Genomic DNA, 25,598 nt, shown 5'->3' with positions numbered 1-25,598 from the left:
CTCCCATTTCATCAGCATCAACAGCCTCTTCATGTTCCAGAACCAAATTATCTACATCTTTACCTTGATACAACTGTTGGATATGCTCCTGCCATCTTTCTGCTTTGTCTTCTTTCCCTAGAAGTGGTTTTCCATCTGAGCTCTTAATATTCATACACCTAGATTTCTTTCTCCAAAGGTTTCCTTGATTTTCCTGTATGCAGCATCTACCTTTCCCAGGACCATACAGCCTTCGACATCCTTGCATTTCTCCTTCAGCCATTCCTCCTTAGCTACCTTGCACTTTCTATCCACTTCATTCTTTAATTGCCTGTATTCTTTTCTGCCCTCTTCATTTCTAGCATTCTTGTATTTTCGTCGTTCATCAATCAGGTCTAGTATCTCCTGAGTTATCCACCGATTCTTAGTTGATCTTTTCTTCCTTCCTTCCTAACATTTCTTCAGCAGCCCTACTGACTTCATTTTTCATGACTCTCCACTCTTCCTCTATAGTGTTTCCTTCAGCGTTTTCATTTAGTCCTTGTGCAACATGTTCCTTGAAACAATCCCTCACACTCTTTTCTTTCAACTTGTCTAGATCCCATCTTTTTGCATTCTTTCCTTTCTTCAATTTCTTCAACTTCAGATGGCATTTCATGACAAACAAGTTGTGGTCAGAGTCCACGTCTGCTCCTGGGAAAGTTTTGCAATCCAACACCTGGTTCCTGAATCTCTGCCTAATCATAATGAAGTCTATTTGATACCTTCCAGTGTCTCCCGGTCTCGTCCACGCATACAGCCGTCGTTTGTGGTGTTTGAACCAAGTATTGGCAAGGATTAAATTATGATCAGTGCAGAATTCAACCAGCCGACTTCCTCTTTCGTTCCTTTGTCCCAATCCAAATTCTCCTACTGTACTACCTTCTCTTCCTTGGCCTACCACTGCATTCCAGTCTCCCATCACAATTAGATTCTCGTCACCTTTTACATATTGTATTAAATCTTCTATCTCCTCATATATTCTTTCGATTTCTTCATCATCCGCTGAACTAGTACGCATATAGACCTGCACTATTGTGGTGGGCATTGGTTTGGTGTCTATCTTGACGACAATAATTCTTTCACTATGCTGGTCGTAGTAGCTTACCCGCTGCCCTATTTTCTTATTCATTATTAAACCAACCTGCAAATTAACTTGTTTAAAATCTTAGCAATTCACCTAAGCTACAATAACAGCTGAGGATGTTCCTAAATAGGGAACGAAACATGTACTGTTGACAAATAAATTTGCCAAAAGGCAAAGAAAGTATCAAAACGGTGGAAGTATTTTAAATATTGTAAAACTTAGTGATATCTTCATGTGCCGTTCTGACAATGTCCAACAGCATTTCAGCATGATTTTAACAAGCACTACGGGAACATTTTATTTACGTTGGTTGATGTGGAAACACCATCTAGCAGTTCTGCATCAGCTGGTGATTATTTACAGTGGCGTCCATTGGCCTGCATACTGCTAACACCATGCAAGTAGATTTGGTGATTGATGATCTGACTACAGAATCAACCTTTACCAGTTCCCGCTTTCAAATTGAAATTGTAATGATTAGTAGTGATGGAACTAACAATTCTATGAATATTAAACCAAGAAAGAGTCTGGATGATGAGCATACTCCAGATGCTAAGAATTTAGAGCCTAATTTATTCTCTAATTTTACACTTCGTTCATCCCAGATTTGAATGTCAATTGTGTGTCTGCAGATTTGTTTTTATGTTAATTGTGTGTTTGGTCATTTGTTTAGTTATTGGATGTATTACACTGAGGCTGAAGATGGCCAGCCAAGGCTAAAACTAGTCCCTAGTTTAGTAATTTAATTCAAATATCTTGCATATTATAGTATTGAAATGGTGGACCATTAGGAAATTATTTTAATAATTATTATTGTGATCACAAGTCAATATGGATCAAAACCATGAAGTTTATATCATATGATTACGCAGCAAACCAGGCAAACGGAAAGCCCATTTAAATTCAGGTCTTAAAGTCAAAATAGCCAAATTGGGCAGAGACATCAAATTTCTAAAACAGTGTATTGCTCACAACTATTTGACACCCAACTTTCTTAAAAGCAAGTTTAAGAGTCATTGTTCTTCTTTTCAAATTCTAAAACCCAAACTAGAACAAATAAGATTAGACAGAGAGGAGATCAAATTTTTGTACAAGAAAAAGCCCTTTTTTAACCATAGATTATATGAGACTCACCTTGAAACTACAAGTTTACTTTTGGATGCTCACTGGAACCTATTTCAAGCCCAAGTTGACAATAGATTATTAATTGCATTATCAAAGAAATAGCAAACCCTAGAGAAAAAGCTGCATACGTTAATGAACTCTAAACTCAACAATAACTATGCTAAAGAAACCAACAAAAACACTAGGCCTAACATGCCCAACCAATTTCACCCTCCGTTCATAAATTTGTACAAGGTGCCATTGAATGAAGATGGAAGTTCCATTTTAGCCAGGGGCCCTGAACACAATTGGCCTAATTTTAACATTCTGAATTCAGCCATCGCTACAACAGAAGAAGCAGAAGAAGCCATTAGCAAACTGCCAGCAGATAAACAAGACGAAGTAAGATGTGGAGTAAAAAGAAAACTGAACTCCGTTCTTAACCCCCAGAAAACAATATTAATTCCCGTAATTCACCCCTTACTACTCATGACAACAATAACAACAAGGATTCGATTCTCATACAAAAGCAAATACATGCTCTCAACAAGAAAATCAATGATAATCTTATAATTACCAAAGCAGATAAAGGTAACACTATGATCGTAATGGACAAAAATGAATATGTAAGCAAAACAAACCAATTTTTTTAAGATAGCTCATTCTCCACAGTAAAGAAGGACACTACCTCAAGAATCCAACATCAACTTAAGCAGATCCTCAAGAATACTGCATATCAATTGACAGATCAAGAAAAAACTAAATTAATATGAACCTGGGTTTATCCATCGCCAAAGGCCTTCCCAAGATACACAAAACCGGCGTCCCCATTCGCCCGAACATTAACTATAGACCGAGTCCGTTATATTAAGCACCACAATTCATTCAAAGATTTTTAAGAAGGAACTATCATTTCTTGTCAAACACATCCATCAAAAACACTAAAGAATTGGTCGATAAATTAAAAAAGTTTAACATCCAATCTAATCATTCTCTCCACTCATTTGATATTTTAAACATGTATCCTAGCATACAAATCTCCAAGGTATAACCCCTCAATCAAAACAATTTAAGCAAATACAGAAGCCTAAGTATATTAGAAATACTGGATTTCATGTCTATGCTTAAATTACAGTAAAACCTCATTAATTCGAAGTCGTTGGGATGCAAAAACCGGACTTCAAATTATGCGATTTCGAATTAATCACCAAATCGTAATTCAAAAATGCCAACTCTGGCGGCGTCACAAAGTATTCTAAGATCCGTTACTGCATGAAATTAACATTGATTCACAGTTGAAACCTTCAAAATGCCATGGAAAAAAATAATTTTTTTCCAAAACGTAACCATTCAACAAGGTGTATTTCCAGTATTCAAATAATGAACTTGGATAACTCACCGGCAAACATAACCTCACACAATTTATTCATTGGATTACTGTACTGTATGCATTTTAGATGCCTTGTACTTGCACGGAAAGTACCAATGCTCTTAAAACATCATGGCTTATCAAACCTTCTGATGACGAAGGGAGAAAATCTCTTGCTTCCGTCTGCATTATAATACAGTACAGTGACTATCCTTGTACAATTTCCCGCCATGGCACTTGTCCATGGCCACCTTGTCTCGTAGTTTAGAAATGGCAACTCTTGCTGCGTCATGAAGTATTCTAAGACCCACTAATACATGCAATCACCTTGATTCTCAGTTTAAACGTTTCAAATGTCATGGAAAACACTATTTCCAAAATATATCCAACACCGTGCATTTCCATTAATCAAATAATGCACTTGAATAAACAATGGCATACATAAAGTCACGCAACGAAAGAAAAAATTCAAAGATGAGGACAAATTATGCTGGCTCTCCTGTGTAAAATCTTTATCTCTTGAATTACTGTACCATTTCCTTTCTTAGATGCGTTGTACTTGCACGGAAAGTGCCTGACGCTCTTGAAACATTGTAGCTTATCGAACTTTCATATGGCAAGGGAAGGAAGTGTCTCGCATCCGTGTGCATTGCAACACAGTACAGAGACCACCAACCTCGCACGATTTCCCGGTTGGAATTTCTCTCCTTTAAAACTGGAAGTCTGTTTGGGCTCGGCATTAAAAAAATAAAAAATGCAGTTTCATCGGCACTGACAATATTCTTCGGGGCATACGAATTGATTATATGAGCCACGATTTTTCGCTAACTATGATGTAGATGTTGATTCCCATAGGGAACCTAAAATATTTGTCCCGAATGAGTAAATTTATAATACCAATATAATGGTCCGTTATTGGACATTATAAATTTTCCAGCTAACTCATTCTTGGTTGCCTGCGTTTCGCCCTCGTGTGCTAAGTTAGGCTCGTCAGTTGGGACTTAGCACACCACTCAAGACGCAAGGCTAGTGCATACTGTGGAGGCCACTGCATAGGCTATTTGAAGCCACCAGCAGTGCCAATGCACTATGAGAGCTATGTCTCATTTCCAAAAATAGATGCCTGCCTGGCCATCAAATGATGTAGATGTTGATTCCCATAGGGAACCTAAAATATTTGTCCCGAATGAGTAAATTTATAATACCAATATAATGGTCCGTTATTGGACAAGAATGAGTTAGCTGGAAAATTTATAATGTCCAATAACGGACCATTATATTGGTATTATAAATTTACTCATTCGGGACAAATATTTTAGGTTCCCTATGGGAATCAACATCTACATCATTTGATGGCCAGGCAGGCATCTATTTTTGGAAATGAGACATAGCTCTCATAGTGCATTGGCACTGCTGGTGGCTTCAAATAGCTTATGCAGTGGCCTAAACGGTATGCACTAGCCTTGCGTCTTGGGTGGTGTGCTAAGTCCCAACTGACGAGCCTAACTTAGCACACGAGGGCGAAACGCAGGCAACCAAGAATGAGTTAGCTGGAAAATTTATAATGTCCAATAACGGACCATTATATTGGTATTATAAATTTACTCATTCGGGACAAATATTTTAGGTTCCCTATGGGAATCAACATCTACATCATTTGATGGCCAGGCAGGCATCTATTTTTGGAAATGAGACATAGCTCTCATAGTGAATTGGCACTGCTGGTGGCTTCAAATAGCCTATGCAGTGGCCTCCACGGTATGCACTAGCCTTGCGTCTTGGGTGGTGTGCTAAGTCCCAACTGACGAGCCTAACTTAGCACACGAGGGCGAAACGCAGGCAACCAAGAATGAGTTAGCTGGAAAATTTATAATGTCCAATAACGGACCATTATATTGGTATTTTCGCTAACAATCGACATTGTCAGTGTTCGCGGATTATGTTTGTCCGCACGCTGCCAGCTACGTGATATTGTGGCGTTCCTTAAAATGCTGAATACAAAAGAATTACGATTTCACTCGAACCTAGCAGATATGAAGCACACTGTAGACACACTGAATTGAGTGAAAGTGCGGAAAGCTACCCGTGCATGTTCCGGAAAACGTGTTCATTCATGACGTGTATAAATTTTGAATAAAAATAATTATTTATTTATTTATTAATGTCTTTCTGTACATGGCAGGGCTCAGGCTATGAAGCCTGCTATTATGCCAAACCATATAATTATGCACCTGCATAAACATAATATACTGAACATTATAACCACTTAAAATTAAAAATAAGTTTATTATAATTTAAAGTTAATGTGAAATGTAATTCGAATGAAATGTAAATCATAAAAATCATTTTAACATTTTAAAATTATGAACATTAAAATAAGAATAATAGTTAACACCACCTTTCCAATACTTATCTTTCCTTATATTTAGGAAGTAAACATTACAACTGGCGTTGTAAGATGGGACATGTTTCGCTTAACAGTCGTAAGCATCATCAGCCGAAATATCTTATCCTAAAGTTAGGTCAGGGCCCCGAACCTAGTGTCCTTAACATATATGGTACCCTAAGAGTCAACATTTACATTTAGATCAAAATATGCTTAAAACTAGTGTGAAAAAAACAGAGATTTTATACCTGTAATTTTAAAATTAATTTATAATATTTACTATTATTAAAACTATATCTCCAAAAATAAAAACTATAATGTTTCTAACATTACATTGACATTTTATTCATTTAACTTAATAATCTAAAATTTAAGGGTGCTTCTAAAGAGTAAATTAATCTGAGTGTAGGTAAAATTTCCAGCACATTCTTCTGAATAGCTTTAGGTTGCTTATGTAAAATACTATTTTTGTAAAATGCAAAGGCAGTTTTGAATTAAAAGTCTGAATTTTGGTAATGGACCGACATTGTTCTTCGAATTATGAATTACCCGTATTTCGAATTAAACAATTTAAATAACACGCAAAACCAGACCTCATGTTTCTGGGAATGAGAGCTGCTTCGAATTAGTCGAGATTTTGAATAAACCGGTTTTGAATTATCAAGGTTCTACCTGTAGTTATAAGCAACAATTATTTCACTTTTGACAATGTTATTTATCAACAAGAAGGATTGGCTATGGGATCGCCGGCCTCAGGTATCTTAGCCGAGATTTACTTGGATTTTTTGGAAAACACCAAAATCGATGATAATAATAATAATAATAATAATAATAATAATAATAATAATAATAATAATAATAATAATAATAACTTTGGCATCTTTTCTGGGCAAGATATGTGGATGACACCACAGTAATTATGGATGAGAGCATCACAGACGTTGCTACCACCCTCATTAATCTAAATAACATTGACCCACATATAAAATTCACATTTGAATCTGAAATTGAATGGAAAATTAATTTTCTTGACTTAATTATTTATTATTTATTATTATTAATTATTATCAGGCACCCAAGCTACTTAAGATACAGTATAAGATTTTCAGAAAACCCATCCAAACAGTCACTACAATCCGTCAAGATTCTTCACACCCACAAATTCACAAACGAGCAGTGTACAACTGCATGGTGTACCGAGCCTTCAATGTTCCAATGTCTAAGAGAGACCTCAAAAATGAGTTGAACACCATTCGTAATATAGCTAAATCTAATGGATACAACAGTTTCTTTACCGAAAAAATAATCAATAAATATAAATATCGCCCCTCTACTACTTTGAAAAAAGATAAACTAAACAACTCCTTCCTTTCTATCTCCACGTTCAACGAACAAATTTACATAGTCACCAACATCTTTAAAAAGCATGATGTAAAAAAGTAGTTTCCAAAACCAATAATAGGAATGCACAAGTCTTACATAATGCCACATCCATAAACAAATTCAATAGTTTTTCAAAATCAGGAGTATACAGGATTATTTGCAACAGTTGTAACTGGATGCCGCTATGCATCATTAGAATAAGCGCCAAACGTTGGTTTCGAGATATTCATGTTTAAATTTACGTTTATGTGTAAATTCGAGCAAACATAATTTTGTTAAACATGGTATTCCTGATGTTGTATGATAACAAATTGAACCTTCTCACCAAATTTGAACATTTTTATACTCACAGTTCATAAATTTTCTTGAAAAAATGGCGTTTATTCTACTGATGCAATTTAAGGTATTTCTCACATGCATTTAATGCATCACAATGCTATACCGATAACCCTTTACTGCTGAGTATCTACTGAGTAGGACTTTAAAAATATGTGGCCGCAGTCATGATTAAAACCTGAATCTCCTACTGTGCTAAGTGCGTGAACAATCGCGAGCCGTGCCACAACTCCGGCACATTATTCAAGTTTTAGATGGAGAAACTTTAGAAGGGGAACTATTCCCTAAAGTCAATGCTATAACCATTTATTGATGTGAAGAATTTCAACTGATCTGAGTCAAATACAAATGGTATGAATTGAGTTATTGTAGTCTATACAACGCAATGCATATATAACTTTATGGATTTTCCTTCACGATAGGCTTATTATATTCTGAGAGTACAGTACTGACGTGATATTTTCAAGCCTATGGGTAAGTTTTGTTCTGCTTTAGACACACATTAGTTGCTAAGTAGAATGGCAGTCTCTCATACCATTAGGGGACATTGGCCTCTTTAAACAAACATCGTCATCGTCATCATCGTCATCATCGTCATCATCATAATGGCAGTCCCTTAAACTAATTAAGAGATATGGGGGCCGGTACAGTGAAACCTCGATTCTCCGTTTTTGGAGGGACCTCGAAAAAAAAAAAAAACAACGTATGATAGGGAAAACTGAAAATACGGGAATGAATTAAAACAGTCAACAGTTTGACTGTACTTCACAGTAATGAAATATATATCATTTTATTTGCACAAAAACGCCTGAATTAAATACATTAGTCTAAAAACTTTATGTTTTAAATTCAGTTTTACTGAGAAACTTCGTCACTTTCCCGTGAAAACGTCTTACAGGCCAGCAACTTTCATCAGCCAAGCTCATCGAAAAATATTCTATTAAATAAGTTATCAGAATTATATTGATATCTAAGAAATTTAAAACCACATCTGAGACTCCAGTTTCACTATTTCTGCAAGGAGAGTGTATCGGAGTTATTATGCCAATCGGGAAAACAACATTATAATCCAGTCACTTCATTGACGACTTAAAAACGTCTACAGTAGCTACCTCTGTTTTTTTACCTTGAATAAATCTAACTGGAACAGGTACGGTTATTTACAGTAACCGTTATCTGATGACAGTCCCATGTAAATTAGAAGACTTTGTTATAATAACCTAATCACATAATCAAGTTAGCTAATCACAACGCACAAATACAAAAACGATACCAAAATACATTAAATCCCAGAAGATGTAATGAAACACTCTCGCACTCACAAAAATAAAGTGTCACATCGCACACATATAGGTTATGTACTGTACACACAACACACTCAAATTGTCATTTCTTCAGTCACAGAATACAGTAGTCACTTTGTAATGAAAAAGTCTTTAATCGCCAGTTGTTTTTTATTTTGTCGTGCCTTAACACAGTACAGTGCTCCCTCAATATTTAAAACGTTCTGTAGTTCGCTGCTGTCTGTGTCATACGCAGTAATATAGTCGCGAATTTTGTCGAAGGCGGCTAATGCTTCTGCAAACGTAGGCAGGTGTTCAATTTCATCTTAGTCTTCCCTCTCGCTCGCGATCTCATGCTCATGTTCTATGCTCTTTACACCACAAGTGGCGAGCTCACTATCGACAGTAGCGTACGTCTCGAAGTTTACGTCTCTCGGCGCAAGCTTCTCCCAGTCCACACTGATAAGTTGTTCTTCGCTGCCAATGTTGGTGTCGTTTTTGTCTCTGCTTTCGCCAAAGCCACATTTATGAAAACAATTTTGAATGGTGGAGGGCGAAACGTGGAACCATGCTGACACAACAAAGTGGACTGCCTGTAGAATACTGAACTTCGTCTTCACTTCTTTCCTGGCGTCCAACATACACACAGCCATTTGCACCAGCTGCTTGCGGTAGTACCCTTTAAAGCACTTTATCACTCCCGCATTCAGAGGCTGAAGGACACTGGTACAGTTCGGGGGATAGAAAATAACTTTCACATTTCGTAAGAAAGAAAGTTCCTGCGGGTGGGCGGCACAGTTATCTACAAACAAAACTATTTTTCTCGTTTGAGCACCCATAGAAGCATCCAGTCCATGAAGAAAATCCAAAAAAATGTCTGTGGTCATCCAAGCTTTACCGTTTGCGCAGTATCGTACTGGTAACTTCTTCATGTTCTTAAAGCATCTCAGTTTCGCTGCTTTGCCTATAACGATAGGGATACGTTTGTCTGACCCCTCACTGTTACAGCACAACAAAACAATTATGCAGTCCTTTGCATTTTTGCCTCCATGACAAGATTCTCCTTTAAGAGCCAGCGTGCGATCCGGTAAACAGTTTAAAAATAGGCCGGTTTCATCCGCGTTATCGATGTTCTCTGGTTCGTATCCTTCAAGCAGCTCTGGGAGATTTTTCCCCCAATCTTCCACAGCCGAAACGTCAACTGCAGCACTCTCGCTGGCGAGCTTTTTATACACCAGCCCGTGACGCTCCTTAAACCGGGAAATCCATCCATTCGAAGCGGAAAAATTTATGATACCCATTCTTGCAGCGATGCTTCGAGCTTTTACGCGCAAAATGTTACCATCCACAGGAATTCTCGACGCCGGAGCTTGCTGATACCAAGAAAAGAGAACTGCTTCCATTTTGTAATATTTCGATTCCTTCCCAGTTTTTCTATTCTTTGCGGAGGATCCACATTTTTTTACTTGTTCACGTATCTCTTGTTTTTTCCCTATTATTGTATTCAGTGTCGAAGCACGTAAGCCTAAACGTTTCGTGATGTCAACTTTTTTTTCTGTTGGATTTCTTTCAACTTCCTCTATAATCTGAAGTTTTTCTTGCAGGGTTTTCACATGCTTTACAGGTTGCGCCATTTCAATACTGTACTGTGTAAGCAAACCGAAACTCTACTGCTTAAATTGTTGGTTTTCACCAGCTAGTAACACAGCCAACTGAACGAAACATTTAACAGAAAGCTCTTAACAAAGTGCAAGTTGGCAGAGGCCTTCATTGTTAGCCTGGTACAGAATGTTCCGTAAGTATGATCGCGCAAAATATCCGACGAAATTAAAATATGCTAGACTCGCAAATTCGATTCCTGCCGTCCATTCTTGAAATCTTGAAAAACGCTTGATCGAGGATTTAGTGTTGATGGGACTGAAATTTCTGGACGGTTGATGCGGGAAATCGTTTCTTCGAGGAACGGATAACGCGGGATTTTTAATACAGGTTTTAAATGGGATGCTCGCGGGACCACGTAATTTGAACAAATATTACGCGAAAACGTAGTTTCGGGGAACGGATAATCAAGGTTTCACTGTATATGTGGTTACGATTACCTTATTCCAAGCAAAATAAAGCGATTCTGAAAGAAAGTATAGAATTTTAATTACTTATCTCAGCCGAACAGAACAGGAACAGAAAATGTGATTTAAATATTTGCTCAAATAAATTCATACAAATCCCTGGACAGGTAATAAGATTCTTACTCTCAGTTCATTCAATCTCAAAATCAGGTTCTCCACTGAATCCACCTATGCCATCCACAATGTCAGAATCTCCTTGAAGTTTCTGGTAAAATCGCTTGGCATCTGCAAGTATTAGGTGCATCAGCGACTTCAGGTCTCCAAGTTTGATTCAGAGATAGGTTTTCCATTTGGCCACAACAGTATTAATGTCTGATTAAAGGGTACTCTAGTTTCCCGTGGTTATCCCAGTCTTGACGTATTTAGATTTACTTCCATATATTCACCATCAAATTTAGTTTTGACGTACATACTGAACAGCTGTGATTTCAAGAACTGGATTTCTTTTGGTTTTTGCCAGTTTATCTTGCAACCATGGACATCTGTTTCCCAATTCACGATCAATTTTTCAAGTTCTGCTGAACTGAAGAATGACATATCTTCCATCTGGCGAACAACAATGGGATTTTTCCGTCTGAAGTTTCTCATTACGTTTATGTAGTCCTCTGTAGTGTATAAACGCTGATGAAATTTGAGGGCACGCGCTCAATATCTGCAGTCACGGTTTATATTATTCTGATCTGAAATTCACTGATTTGGTGTGTATTTCCTAACATAACATGTTAAAACACCATTACAGTGAAGCCTTCGCAGCTTCTTCAAATAAGTATATCGATACAGAAATATTACTTACATTGCAGACTACCATATTAGATACCGTACAACAATCTCATTTTGATGCTAACCTCAGAAAGTAGTTCTAGAAAATGCTTCTCCCATGCAACGTTTTTAGCAAGCTGCATTAGTAGCATAGTCCTTCTCCTAACTTTCGGAAGTACTTGACAACTGCTGAACTTTGTCAATTGATAAACCACTCAGTGTATCACCACGTCAATAACTTAGCACTATCGAAAACGCAGGCTCCCTCGCTGTCATCTGTGATGGAATGTGAGGAATGAGGTGCTTGGTCTAATGATGCAAAATGGAATGTCGCATAGTCTACTGATGCAATTTACATTTTAACTGATCCCCGCTATGTCGCTTAGGTTTTCAGTTTACTGACAATTAATATCCTCTTGTAAGACAGTGGGGAATTTATTATAAGTAGTTCAAGCTTTCCTCTATAAGATAGTGCTAAATCTCAATTTTCGTCAAATGGCGCTTAGTCTATTGATGCATAACTCCATCAAATTCTTCTTACGTCGGACAGATCGGGAGGAATTTTATTATAAGGTACTCTGAACACGTCAATGCCCTCAAGTACAGTAAATTTTCAGCTATAGGACAGCATATGCATGACTATAATCACAAATTCACAGACATAAAACAAGATATGGAAATTCTCAAAATCATTAACAAAGGACCCCTCCCTAAAATCACTGAAAGCCGCTTCATACATACAGATAAATATTTTAACCCAAATCATAATCTTAATGACGTTTCAGAAAAGCCAAATATCCTATCTGACCTTCATATTCCCATTTTTACAAACATCAAACCAACAAGTCATAATTCAGTTTTTCATAATATTCACTACACCTTCCCTCAGCAGCCATCTCTTTTTCCTCATCCTTCACGCCCCGCCTTTATTACCCCCCTTTCCCCTCCAATTTCCCTCTCCTTTCCTGACCTCTCCACTTGCCCCAACCCCTCACCCCTTGTACCGCCTCTCTCTCCTTGCCCCGCCCCTTCCTTTCCCTTTGAATCTCACAACTGTCAGTATGAGATACACAACATATACAGTAACAACAGATAGGGAATCTGCCACCTGGGCGACTGCCCTAAATGCAGATCAGTATTGATTAATTGATTGATGTAACCTATTCCATTTGACTATCACACTCTCTCCTTCAGTTCATTAATTTTATCTTATCTATCATTTAGTCAGGTTAACTTCATGGACACTGCAATGAATTGCAAATTTATGCCAGCCACAAATCAAGAATGTGTCAGTTTCAACCATATCTTCATGTGCAATCCTGACAATTGTCCAACTACATTTCAGCATGATTTTAACAAGCACTAAGGGGAACATTTCATTTTATTTACGTTGGTTGATGTGGAAACACCATCTAGCAGTTCTGTGTCACCTGGTGGTTATTTACAGTGTCATTCAGTGGCTTGCATACTGCTAACACCACTCAAGTAGATTTGGTGATTGATGATCTGACTACAGAATCAACATTTACCAGTTCCCGTTTTCCAATTGAAATTGTAATGATTAGCCTAGCACATGGGGGCGAAACGCTGGCAACTAGGAATGAGTTAGCTGGATAATTTATAATGTCCAATAACGGACCATTTATATTGGTATTACGAACATAGCACACAAGAACAAGAGATTGACAATAGATATATGCATTGCAATATACAGGTTTCAATAAATACTGCACATTCCCGTGCATATCTCGTATTAATAAATGTAGATATTTTATTTGAAAGCGGCCAATGAGCGAAGTATTCCTGTCACTTGCGTACAAAGCTGAAATGACAGGATTTGAAAACAAATGTTTGAAGTTCACCAAAAATAAGCTAAAATCGGGAGAAATAATAGAATAATCGGAAAGTGGGAAAAAATTTCAAAAACTGGAAGAATCCTGCCTAAATCGGGAAAGTTGGCAAATACGATAATGTTATTTTGCTTTTCGTCACACTAACTACTACTATGGTTTTTGGAGATGCCGAGGTACCAGAATTCAGTCCCGCAGAAGTTCTTTAATGTGCCAGTAAATGTACCGACATGAGGCTGATGCATTTGAGCACCTTCAAATACCACCGGACTGAGCCAGGACAGAACGTGCAAAATTGGGTTAGAAGGCCAGCGCCTCAACCATATGAACCACTCAACCTGGCCTGTATCATATTGTCTGACTGAGGACTCAATTAAACAGTAATACCTTATTGTTTACTCTCCATTGCTCTTTGACAGCATTGAAAGAGGACAGTTTAAACAACAGTTCCTTTATCTCCTCAGGCTGGTACGTCATGATCAGCTGATGTTCCAAGTTCCCCACCTGCAGCCTGGTGTTACCTGAAACAGGGTATGTTTCATTTGTGAGTGTCGTATGAATAGTGTTCCTTACATGAGGGAGACAAGTTTCATGAAGCACTGAGTGACAGTGTAGCCAGAATCAACAACAGGATAGCGCTAATGGGTGATTTCAATGTGTGAACTGGAAATGTTTACAATTTGCTTTATGTCACAGCAACACTGTTGGCAGTCCTGAAAATGGTTTCCCTTGGTATTCCAGTTTCACACCAAGCAAATGCTGGGACTCTACCTTAATTAAGGCTACGTCCACTTCCTTTCCACTCCTAGTGCTTTCCTGCCCCATTTTTGCCGTAAGACCTATCTGTATTGCTGTGACATAAAGCAACTTGTCTTGGAGGGGCGTGCCATTCCAGCTGATGAGTCCAAATGGCACGTCTGGACGAAACTCTGCATTATGCCCCACGGCCTAACCACCCAAAAGCTGGTTCTATTGCTGTGATTATAAGAACTTGTCTTTTGTTTACTGCAGTGGTAGAATTCTGACGTGAATAAAAAAATGAAGCCTAGAAAAAGCAAGATTTGGTTTTCTATAACCAGCCTTGCTCAGCTCATGTTTTTCTCTGACTTCCACAGAATATGCTTAGGGAGGTCCAGAAAATGCTTCTGAAGGTCACTGCTTCTATGTCTGCAGTATCCAATGTATTCAGTTGCAATTCTCTTAACTGTACAACGTACACAATAGAATAATTATTCATGGAGTTCTTAACGATTTACCGATAAGAGGGGAAGGGAGGAATCCTTTACTTACCCAAATCAGGTAAATCCCAGCCAGTGTTGAGCAGAAGAGGGGGAACCTCCGCAGCTGTTTCTCCATAAACAACAATCTCTTTCTTTTCAGCTGGAGAAAGTAAACCAATCAATTCTGGCGTCATGACCACACGTTCCAGCATGGGGCTATGCTCACACAAACTGAGGAGGAACAGCTTAATCCTCTGCTGTTCTATACTGGATGCTTGTGACAAGACTGGTTTCAAGGCCTACATGGGAAGAACAACTATCTTAATATCATATTTTCCTATAAAACAGCAGTTAACATGACAGGTAATGCATCACAATAGAGTAAATTACCTTCTTTGCTAGCAGGATACCAAAACAACAAAAATTTCTGTATTACTAATGAAATTTCAATGGCCAATAGGCCTCAATAAACTGGGCATCATCAGGAATCAGGATGCGCAGACAGCATCTGGAGTGGCTCCAATACGCGAGAAAAAGAGTCATCAGAGGTGGAATGGCCACATACTGTGCAGCAATAGCAGAAATGAACCTCGAGGCCTGTCGATTACAACAGCATATAAGAAACGATGGCTCAATGCATGAAAGGAGGACACATCCTCAGTGGGCATAACTCTGAACTGTGTCGAGGACTGAGCAAAATGGAGCACGAAGTACAAAGCAGTAGACCACACAATGAAAGGGAATAAATGCTAAGGAGTTACGGAAGTCATTTGGTCATAATCAGGGAACGGATTTATATGTACTAATAATTATTGAAATATGTACATATATATTTATTTTTATTGAAATATGGAATTATATATGGATTTAAAATTACACATATAACATTAATTTCTATTTAATGTCAAAGTTCAAAGAAGCTAAACAAAGTAGATCTACATGCAACATAATGCTGCACTTCTCATTTTAATATATTTGAAGAACACACAATCTTTTATTCTCTGTTACAAAAACAATGGATTACAAAATGTTCTTGTAAGTGCTGAAAAGTGAATCTTCTTCCATTATCTTTTAAGGACAGATTTATACTGACAAACTGCGTTCAACATCGGAAGAGGTAATGGGGGCATAATTCAACTTCACAATATCTGCTGGGGTTAAAACCAATGTTAATTTTACACTTCAATCTCCACACAGCATTGCAGCAACCTTTGTCATTTCTTCATATCCAGGGTTCTTTGAAAGTACAGTGGCCATCTTCATGTTTGCTACTTCTGCAACTTTACCTGTACCACAATTTAGTTGTTCCACAGTTTTATTCACAATTTCACAACTTTCAGAAAGTGAGAGATGCGAGTTTTGGAGCCTTTTTAGTGTTTATGTGATGCATGAAAAATTATGCTGAATGTAACATTAAGTCATTTCCCCCACTTGTATTGCAGACAACTGTTTTCGCGGCTTCAATTGAGGTTGCATCTTCAGAGTCCATGGCATGCAGAATGTTCTTAATATAGTCCATATGTTCAACATAATATTCAACCGCTTGCAGCCACGTACCCCACCAAGTCAGAATCGGCTTAGGCGGCAATGGAATCTCTGGGTACATTTCTTTCAAAAGATGAACTCTTCTGTGGGCTTTGAGGAAAACTTTTTTCACTCAGGAAATCAATAAATCTACTTTGGAGCAACTGCCTCTCACCACTTCTGCCACACGATGAAAGACATGTACTACACATGTTAAGTGAGTCATCTTAGGATATACAACACATAATGCATCTCCGGCTTTTATCATATAAGGTGCGGCATCGCTAATAAAAAGTAACACTTTATTATACTTAACGCCCTGTGGCCAGAGGATATCCATAGCCTCATTGAACAGTTTTGCTATAGTTTTGTTATCGCACTTTTCTAGAACATCACAGTGTAAGAGAATCCGTTTACAATAAACTTTGCTTAACAAACCAATGATTACGTTGCCAATTAGCCTGCCTTCTTTGTCTGTTGTCTCATCAATGGAAACCCAAATTGGACCGTCTTTAATCTCTTGCCTTATCTTCCGAACAGTTTCATCGTATATGGCTGAACAGTACGTTTTTCTGAACGTTAACTCATCCGGGATGGATCGTTTAGTATATATCTCGAGGAATTCCCTGAAGCACTGATTATTCAGTTTGAAGAGAGGTATGTCAGCAGAGATGAGAGCATGGCAGAGATCGGTGCTGAACTCGGACGTTACACTGGAAGTTGCTGGTTGTGTCAGAAACAACTGTCTCTGCTTGCAATCTTGTTGTTTGTTAGCCTGGTGTTTACTGGTTGAAACATCCTGTTGGACAAGGAACCTTTGAGTAGATGTCACTGTACAATGACACAAATTACGAAATATCTTACTGTCAGTTGATAAAAAAATCTTTAAATTCTGATATGTAAATTTTCAATTTTAAACTGGTCGACTGAGCTACTTTAAGCATATTGTAACAACGTTAATGTCTTCAATGAATATCAATATACAACTGCACACACTGAATGTACAAGAACATTATGATCCATCTCACTGCTAATTCAAACTGTGAATGATTGGTAGTGAACTACAAGCAATCTAAGGGAATGCCCGAATTACGAACTAATGCGGAAACCACGAGCACATAGTCGATGAATGAGATTTCCGTAGTTATGAAATTATGGCACAGACAGTTGATGTTATGTAATGCAGCTTATCAGTGCTGTAAGAGCGATTCAGATAGTCACGGTATTGACCGGCTGATCTCCACCACTTCCGGGCTCAACCTCTCTCCTTCGCACCGCTTATCAGCTTATTTTATCAGCCCAGACGTGGACAGGCGTGATAATGACCTGCACACCAGTTAAAATATTAATTTTTCGAATATAGATTTTTAATTTATTTCTCCATTATTGAGAGGACTGCTAATTTAATATAATTTAATACTTTTTAGCTGAAATATGGACTATATTGAATTCAATGACAAAGAATATGGAACATATGTGCTAAACTCCAAAATATGGAAAAAATATGGAAAATGAATACTCCATTTTTCAACTCCACACGTCACGATTCATAAAGATAATGCAAAATATAATTAGTTTTAGCTTCCTAAAGAGAGATGTTCCCTGGTCATAATACTTGTGTGGCCTTGGCAACTATGTAAAGGCAATGTAATTTAACTCCATTTAGGCTGCTGTGCTTCAATTTTCAACATTTCATTTTACTCTACTAGATGGCAGAGTAAACCGTATCTCTTTTGGCTTCTATACGAGAGCTTTTAATAAATTGTCCACCTCTGTTAGGTATGGCTTAGGATCTGGGAGTTGACATTTTACCCCTGATACATTTTAGAAAGGGTATTTACCCTAAAATGGCAGTGGGCAGGCCATGTTGCTCGGAGAACTGATGGTAGGTGGACAAAGCTTGTGCTTGAGTGGTGTCCGAAAGATCATCTCAGACCAAGGGGAAGACCACCGGACAGATGGAATAAAGACATCCGGAAGATTACTGGGATCAATTGGCAGAACATCGCTCAAGACCGTCCCAGATGGAGAGACCTCATGAAAACCTACCTTGCTTCGGACTTAAAGAGGCCACATCGTAAAAATGATTGAATATGGCTGATAGTGATAGTGACATAGAGGGGATAATTGTATCTCATCTACTTAACTGGTGGATGATGGATATAATTCTAATCATCAGGATTAGTTTAAAAATTATAATCTGAACACAAAATGAGTTTTTACATGTAGTTTAAATACATTACAACAATTTTAAAATTGCAGGTGAAGCATTCGCCTTCAAGTGGATGGAACCACAAACTGAATGCGATTCTGCACAGCTTCCCACCATCGAGCACCTGTGAGCCTTGGCTGCATTCAAGAGAGTACTGGCATTAAATCAACTATGTTCGACATGTTTAAATACAAATTTTGTTTCACAGTGTACATATGTACTTGAAGTTCTTTCCTGTGGTGCAATATGAAGATTTTCTTTCAATGTTTCATTGTATGCTGCAGTTAGAAATACTTTGTGTTCAGTTAGTTGAAACGTTTGTTCATTAACCCGTATACTGGGGAGCGTGACTTGAGTCGCTCGAGGAAATAACCCGCCAGGTGGGGAGAGCAACTTCAGTCGTACGCTGCTATTTCATTTTTTTCCTCGACTCTCAGCTTAGCCAGAGTTATGAAATTCAGTCCTCGTTATCTGCATGCCCCTGTCATCAAGTGGTATTTTTAGTAAGTACTTCCACTTAACAGAAACAGATCAGAGAGAGCTGTATATCATTCAACATAATTCGCTTCCATGCAAAAGCGCGCTATGTGTTCGCCTCGCACGGGAACTAGGCTAATCAGCTGCGTTCTTGCTAAGTGCTTACTCGAATGCTTTAGTGTTTTATGAGACTGGGAACTGTATAGTATATCAGTGTGAAAAGGAGTGTGTAATTTCGGGGAGGAGTGAATTTGAACTTATAGATGCGTTGCACTTCTGTTGTTTCATAAGAGTACTTTTCAGTCATAATTATGTCTTCTAAACGACATTGAGTTGAAGAATTACGTGATGACAGCTTGCGTTCACTTGTACATGAAATGTTGGAGTTTAGCGACGAGGACGATGACTTCAGTGACTTCCATTCAGATAGTGAAGATAATTCGTTCTCTGGAGAAGGAGGCACATGTGGTACAGGACAGCATTCTGGTGCTATCACAGCGAATGGTCGCGGGTTCGAAAGTAACACCTCGGGTGACGACAGTGACGATGGAGAGATACAGGCAGATTCAAACTGCAGTGATATGTCAGAGCCTATTACGTGGGTAGAAGATGGACAGAAAAGGAGTAGATTTCCAGCAAAGTTCATTCCTGGAGTAAAAGGACAGTTTATGGATGTAAAGACTCCAGAGGATATTTACGAACTGTTTGTGGACGATACTATCTGTCAGTATATTGCTGAGCAAACTAATATTTATGCGCAACAGAAAATTTGTGGAAAACACTGGTGCACAAAATGAAACGGAGGAGTAGGGAAAAAGACTGGACACCTACAAATAAGGATGAAATAAAACTTTTATTCGGACTTTTGCTTCTTCAAGGGATTATCCACAAACCTACAATGGGGCATCATTTTTCTCGTAACAAGTTACTTGCCACGCCCATATTTTACGAGACCATGACGGAAAAGAGGTTTTTCCTTCTCTTGAAATTTCTCCATTTTTCTTACAATGAGGCCTACGATGGGCAGATGCCTCCTAAACTATACAAGGTAAAGCCAGTCTTCGATCACTTTGTGAAAATGTTTCAACAGGCTTACATCCCGGATGACCAGCTGTCCATAGACGAAAGCCTTCCTCTATGGAAAGGTCGCCTTGGTTGGAAGGTATACATTCCAAAGAAAAGGTCCCGGTTCGGAATGGAATCTCACAAAATTTGCGAAGCGAAAACGGGTTACGTGTGGAATATGTTGTGGTACACGGGAAAATCAACAGAACTAAAGAGTGAAGTCCATGGCATTGATCTATCACAGTCTTCCAAGCCGACGAGAATTGTGGCAGATAATCTACTGAAACAAGGATATCTGATAGGAATGGACAACTACTATAGCAGCCCTGAATTATACGACCTGCTAAATGACCTCGATACTGACGCAGTGGGTACAGTAAGAACCAACCGAAAAAATCTCTCTAAGGAACTTATGTGTAAAATGCTGAAGAAAGGAGAGGTAACGGCTGCTTATCGAAAGAAACTCATGGTTCTAAAATGGAAGGACAAGAGAGATATTTGCATGCCCAGTAGTATCCACGATGCTGAAATGCGAACTGTCCGTATCAGAGGAAAGGACGAAACCGAAGAGAAACCTGTAATTTGCATAGACTACAATGATTCTATGGGGGGAGTTGACCTTTCCGATTAGTACGTCATTACGTATTCCACAGCAAGGAAGCGAATGAAGAAATATTACCAGAAAATTTTCCGTCACCTTCTGGACCTCGTGGTATTCAATTCATTCATCATTTTCCGGCAACATGGAGGAAAATGCAATCACCTGCAGTTCAGAATTCACCTCATCGATAAAATCCTCGAAAAGTACACAGGTTCAACCCCCTCTGAAGCAATGCCTGTCCTTTCAGTTAGACCACTTCCCGCTGCTCCCACAGAAAGATTCAGCGGTAGGCATTTTCCTGATGTGAATCCACCATCGGAAAGAAGGCAGCATGGTGTGAAGAGGTGCGTGGTGTGTCTGGCGAAAAGAGAGAGACGTGAAACAATCTACAGGTGCAGTGACTGCGACGTCGCTCTCTGTGCAGCTCCGTGTTTCCGTGCTTGTCACATGCAAGATGTGTAAAAACAGTGCGTGAGATGTAAACTGTGTGACTAGTGTAAATAATATAATTAGTGAAATCAGTCCTGATGTGTAAATTCATTTCGATAAAGAAGTAATTATTGTGAGAAGACGATTAGAACCAGGCTACCACTGTAAGTACTTACTCTCAACTTATTACTGCGATTGCAAACCCTGCATGAAATGTATTTCTCTCAACTGTGGTATTTATTTCAGAAATTGTAGATTAGTTAATGATAAAGTGTATTTGCAGTGTACAGGCTTTTAATTTTCCTGAAATTAATATGAAAATATAGATATTCCGAAAAGAACTTTATATTTATAATATAAGTTAGTACGAGACTTAGGTCGTTTTTGCTCCAAAACTAAAACACCCACAAATATTAACAAATAGGCAAAAAATCACTTTATACATCAGAATTAGGATATACGTTGCATTTTATTATCAAGTATATAAAAATTTGGAAGGTTTCTTGAATTTATTTGATTATTTTTCGAGTTACGAAAATTCGTCTCCACCAGAACGGAGTTACCGTATCGCGCGCTCCCCAGTTAACGGGTTAATACATGTAATAATCTACTGCAATATCACAACACTGCAACATGTTGCTAGAGTGATGTTCAGTTCTGACCAAATTCTCCATATTTCTGCATACTTGAATAATAGAAGGGTCAGACTACTTGGCTGAATCCTCAGCATTCAGGCCTTTGGTTCAGAGGGTCCCAGGTTCGATTCCTGGCCAGGTCAGGGACTTAAATTCTGTCTGATTAATTTTTCTGGCTCAGGGACTGGGTGTTTGTTTGTCCCAACACTCTCCCCTTTATATTCAGACAACACATCACACTACTAACTACCACAGAAACACAAAGTAGTGAATACATTCCTCCACATCGGATTGGCGTAAGGAAGGGCCTCAGCTGTAAAATAGGGCCAAATCCACATGTGACATAGACGCACCCACGACCCCACAGATGTGGGAAAAGCGGTAGAAGAAGTGAATAACAGCAATCCCCAATTACTCCAGATAATTGGAACAAAGCTGAAATGGTTTGGACACATGATGAGAATGCCAGGGGAGAGAAGTCCAAAGAAAACATTTATGGATACAGTGAATGTGAAGAGGCCAGGATGACCTACTATGAGATGCAGGAACTCTCTAATCGACTATTTTGAAACTAAAAGAGTCGACAGCAATGTAGTGCTAAAAGAGGAGTGGTGGAAGAACTGAGCAAGCCGGAGGGCTTTGTTAAACTACCTTATCTATAATCTGTCTCACCATGTTTGAGAGTTGGAGTATGCAACCTGTGCGAGGTTTGGTTTTAGTAACGCACTCCCTATATGGACATATGCACAAAAGTTAATGTTGCTCAACGTACATAGTTTGGAAGAAATGTAACAAGCCTAACATAATATGGTGTTTTTGCTCATTATTAGCAATATAATTTAAGTATTCCCTATTCTTCCTGCATGTATATACAAATACGTTAGATCTCCCAAACATAGGGGGGGGAAGTCACTTGACGGAAAAGTTTGCGGGAAACGATGATCCACTTCACAAACATTGTTCTTTGAGCTCATTAGCTCAGTGTTTGCTGATCCGAAGCACTTGTGTCCAGTTTTCTGTTTGCTTGTTCTGAGTTTATTGTGAATATAAATAATACACAATGTTTATCATTTATATTTTTTAATTAGTTGGAAGTGCAAACGTCAATGCAGTATATGTGTGTGCTAATGTGAAAGTGCCGTGATTGTAGGCCGAAATCAGTTGTGAAACAGACTAGTCTGTGATTAAACATAAAAAAGGAAAACCACTAACGAGTGGTGAGAAGATGTGTGTTAAATGTATTTTCCAAATTTTGTGAAGAAAATCCTGGAAGTACTCTGGATGAAGCAACATGTACGGTGGCCGATGTAACAGGTATTTCTAAGGCAAACATTTACCATTGTAATTGTAACTCAGCCAACCAGGTAAAAGCGAGATTTATAAGTTGTAGCATTTACCGTGTTAGTAAAGAATTTAAAGTTGATAGGAAACTGGCTACTGCTAAGAAAACACGTAAAGCGACAAAGCTAAGTGAAAAATATGACAGTTTTGCAAAAGATGTCACCTGTAAAAAAATTTTTTAAAATAATTCTTTTTTTAAGGAATGGAATACAAACTCTTGATAAAATATTAGCTTCAGTTAATGGTGAAGAAACTTTGCCTACATTTTGTCAAGCAACTCTTCACAGACTTTTGAAAATTATGAACATTTACGTATCTCGAAATCGCTAGTGAGTGCTTATTGAAAAGAATGAAATAGTATTGTGGAAAAGAAAGTATTTACATCAGATTAAGAAATTCCGTGAAATAGGGTAGATCTATTTGTTTTCTTGAACTTCTTAGAGGATTATCAAGTGGGTTGAAATATCTCTCCGGGGAGGGTAAATGGCTTAATTGTTCTCATACAGGAAATGAAAACTGTTTGCTCAGGCAAAACAGTCTAATGAATGAAAGAGAAATGTTTGGAACAGGTAGTACTTCAGAATACCACGAGCTTGTGATTGCTTTCTTCAACTCTCAAACTTTGTGAGACAAACCACAGAGAGAATCGGGAAAGGAAACAGACTGAGAAAAAGAAGAATTACATGGATTATCAAGAACAGTCTATCATTTGAAGCAAGCACATGAATAGTTCATAGCGAACCTAAAATCTGAAAAAGGATTATTGATAGCTGTCCCAGTAGGCTATGATTAAATCTGCACTGGAGATAATACTCAGAGGAGTAGATTCTCATACAACTCATTTGTGTAGCTTAAAGTAATTTGACTATACAGAATTCATCAGGGGGTAGCTGCCCAAAAATAAAGAATATTGATATTTTCTTTAAATTCCAATGAAAATTAATTTCAACTGTCTTCAGAGATTACTGTAATTAGTAAGCTGAACCTTTGTGGTTTCATTAGTGTTAGGGCAGCTATCCATAGTGGATTTTCTCCCTTCCCTCAACTTATCATCGGATTCATTCTTTCAAGCACACATGAAAACTATACAGCTTACATTTATAAGCATTTCAACTGCTTTGGTTTTGCCGTGTTGTAACCTGAGAATGTAATCTGCACAGGACGGCAATCCTTTGACCACGCGGCAAACAACGTTCAGTGTTTGCACTTGAAGTAGTAGATCTCTAGCCACAGTAAATTTACCACTGGACATTGCACCTTGAATATCCAATTCCAATATATCTCGATGTACTTGAGGGATCTCCCTCTTCAGGTTATCAGCTTGTAAAACATTCACAAGTCCCTGGAAACAAACAGAAAGGTTCAAACGATATTAAGGTAGTAATGGACATTACATATCAAAGTTAACCAGCATCCACTCTGGCTGAGGAGGTCACTCTACATTTGATACATGTACAATGAGGAGAAAACCGGATAAACACGCTCAAGAAAAAGAGTGGTAAATATTTTTAAAAAATTATTGAAATAAACTTATATTTAAGTTGTCTTCAAAGAGATGTAAAATACAGAACAAAATGGCCAAACAACACCAGTGGAATCCCAACCCAACCTTCAGATTCTCCACCACTAAGCTACAGTAGCCTAGGTCATATTTCTGTTGGAGAGGATCAGAGCTACAGGTTTTGGTACTACTGCCAGCACATCTGACAAATGCAATTTGTTCTGGGTGATTTCCGACAAAAGAGTGGTGTTAGGAAAACTTTGGGTTGGGAAGACTTGAGTGCAAGGAGAAGAGCTACTCTTCTAAGCGGTACAATTACAAGCTGTCAGTGGAGCGATGGCATGAAATTACATTAATAGACAAATAAGCGAGATGTGCGATTTTAAAGAAAGGAACATAATAAGACAATAAAGTTGGAATTCAAGAGAATGAACTGGGGCAAACATTCATTTATAAGAGGAATTAGGAGTTGAAATAACAAAGGAAATGTTTGATAAAATTCCAAGTTCTCTGAAATCATTGAAGAAAAGTTTTCCTCTTGCTGTTCTCCATGGTCGACTCACAGTAACATACAATTTCACTTTTCCATTTCTTTTTTCATTAATCGTTACTGATCTGCATTTAGGGCAGTTGCCCAGGTGGCAGATTTCCTATCTGTTGTTTTCCTAGTCTTGTCTTAAATGATTGCAAAGAAATTGGAAATTTATTGAACATTTCCCTTGGTAAGTTATTCCAATCCCTAACTCCCCTTCCTACAAATGAATACTTGCTCCAATTTGTCCTCTTGAATTCCAACTTTATCTTCATTTTGTGATCTTTCCTACTTTTAAAGACACCACTCAAACTTACTCGTCTACTAATGTCATTTCATGCCACTGATGGATGATAGACT

The 25,598-nt window shown here is 38.1% G+C and overlaps 1 protein-coding gene across 1 annotated transcript in view; it reads right to left on the bottom strand.

Annotated features, from left to right (window-relative positions):
• IntS8 (integrator complex subunit 8) overlaps positions 1 to 25,598 on the bottom strand; it is a 275,398-nt gene that overhangs the window by 150,404 nt on the left and 99,396 nt on the right. The window contains exons 6-8 of the mRNA XM_067136226.2: positions 24,302 to 24,547; positions 14,992 to 15,220; positions 14,089 to 14,222 (exon numbers count right to left, since the gene is read on the bottom strand). Of these exons, the coding sequence (XP_066992327.2) occupies positions 14,089 to 14,222; positions 14,992 to 15,220; positions 24,302 to 24,547 (609 nt within the window). The remainder of the gene's footprint in view (positions 1 to 14,088; positions 14,223 to 14,991; positions 15,221 to 24,301; positions 24,548 to 25,598) is intronic.

This window comes from Anabrus simplex, chromosome 1, assembly GCF_040414725.1.
Source record: "Anabrus simplex isolate iqAnaSimp1 chromosome 1, ASM4041472v1, whole genome shotgun sequence".
In the NCBI taxonomy this organism is placed as follows: Eukaryota; Metazoa; Arthropoda; class Insecta; order Orthoptera; family Tettigoniidae; genus Anabrus; species Anabrus simplex.
The sequence above is the reverse complement of the archived record's forward strand: the minus strand, read 5'-3'. Positions and strand labels throughout refer to the sequence as shown.